The sequence below is a fragment of the Cynara cardunculus genome, unplaced genomic scaffold (assembly GCF_001531365.2).
Source record: "Cynara cardunculus var. scolymus isolate 2C unplaced genomic scaffold, CcrdV1 Un_Scaffold_2995, whole genome shotgun sequence".
NCBI lineage: Eukaryota > Viridiplantae > Streptophyta > Magnoliopsida > Asterales > Asteraceae > Cynara > Cynara cardunculus.
The window spans coordinates 48,398-49,813 of NW_020201304.1; the positions used below are offsets into that span (position 1 = coordinate 48,398).

Sequence of the window (1,416 nt, forward strand, 5' to 3'; positions counted from 1 at the left end):
GATTTACCTTGGTGATTTGGAATTTTTAAGTTGAATGTTTAAGTTATGTTGGTTTATTTTGATATTGTATGTTGGAGCATAAGTGGTGCTTTTATTGTTTAAGTTCCTTAATGATTATGTTAAGATGTTAACATAAATGTATAATGTAAGTCATGTGTAGAGTAGTTATCTGAGTCATAACGCTTAAATAAGTAATAGCCAATGACTAAACCTCGAATGTTTGTGTTTTAGAAAAATGCCTCCGAGAAGGGAAGATCCCGACCTTGCAAGACTTGTGTCTGATCAGGTTCTAGCAGCACTCCCAAATATAGTAAGCCAAGTAGCAGCGGGTCTAAATGCTAACCGAGAAAACAACACGGGAWCAGGCTCGAATAGAGATAGAGAGTGCACATATAAGTCGTTCCGAACCTGTAACCCTAAAGAATTTTATGGAACAGAAGGAGCGGTTGGACTATTAACTTGGATAGAAGGAATGGAATCTGTCCTCCATATAAGTAAATGTACTGAAGGAAACAAAGTGGAATACGCAGCTTGTCTACTGCAAGGACGAGCACTGACTTGGTGGAACACACAGGTGCAAACTCGAGGTCGAGATGCARCCAATAGACTATCATGGGAGGAGTTTAAGAAAATGCTCAAGGAGGAGTATTGTCCAAGAACTGAAATCCAGAAACTAGAAGCAGAATTATGGAACCATCAGATGAAGGGAAATGATGTGGACTTATACACTGCACGATTCCATGAGTTAGCCAAATTAGTGCCACATTTGGTGACGCCGGAAGAGAACCGAGTAGATCGATACATTTGGGGCTTGTCTCCTGTAATHAGAGGGAATGTGACTTCGGCTGACCCGAAAACTTTACAAGAAGCTGTGAAGTTAGCAACCAGGCTCACCAACAATGCAAACCGTTCAGGAGCTTTCGCAAGTGACAAGACAAGAATAATGGAGGAACCTGCTAGAAGACAGTTTGGAAGAAGGATGGGTAAGGAGCAGAAAATATCCGGAAATTATGGAATTCAGGCACCGGCAACCGAGAAAGGGAAAGGATCATACGCAAAGTGTGACAAATGCAACAAACAACATCTGGGGAGATGTGTTACATGTCTTAAGTGCAAGAGAATAGGACATGTTGCAAGGGATTGTAGAGCTGGAGAAGCACGGGTCTGCTCATTTGTCTTTAATGTATGATTATTCTTCTAAAACTTTCTTTTATGAGTTAGGGTTCATTTAAATCCAGTYTCACTMAAAAATACGATGTTTTGAGGCATGAACCGATTTTTATAATTTAAGTGTGCAATCTGTCAGTTGATGACAGATGTGTGCATGTGACTTTAAGGTGTCATATATTCCTCTAAACTCAACCAAAATGAGTTATTTTTAGTTCAAAAGTTTCATATAAGTGTTATGTTTCCAAT

The 1,416-nt window shown here is 39.5% G+C and overlaps 1 protein-coding gene across 1 annotated transcript; it reads left to right on the plus strand.

Moving 5' to 3' along the window:
* Positions 1-235: 235 nt before the first annotated feature.
* On the plus strand, positions 236-1,189 carry LOC112503426. Its single transcript, XM_025107464.1, has one exon. The coding sequence runs from the start codon at positions 236-238 to the stop codon at positions 1,187-1,189; it is 954 nt and encodes a 317-aa protein (XP_024963232.1).
* Positions 1,190-1,416: the final 227 nt, after the last annotated feature.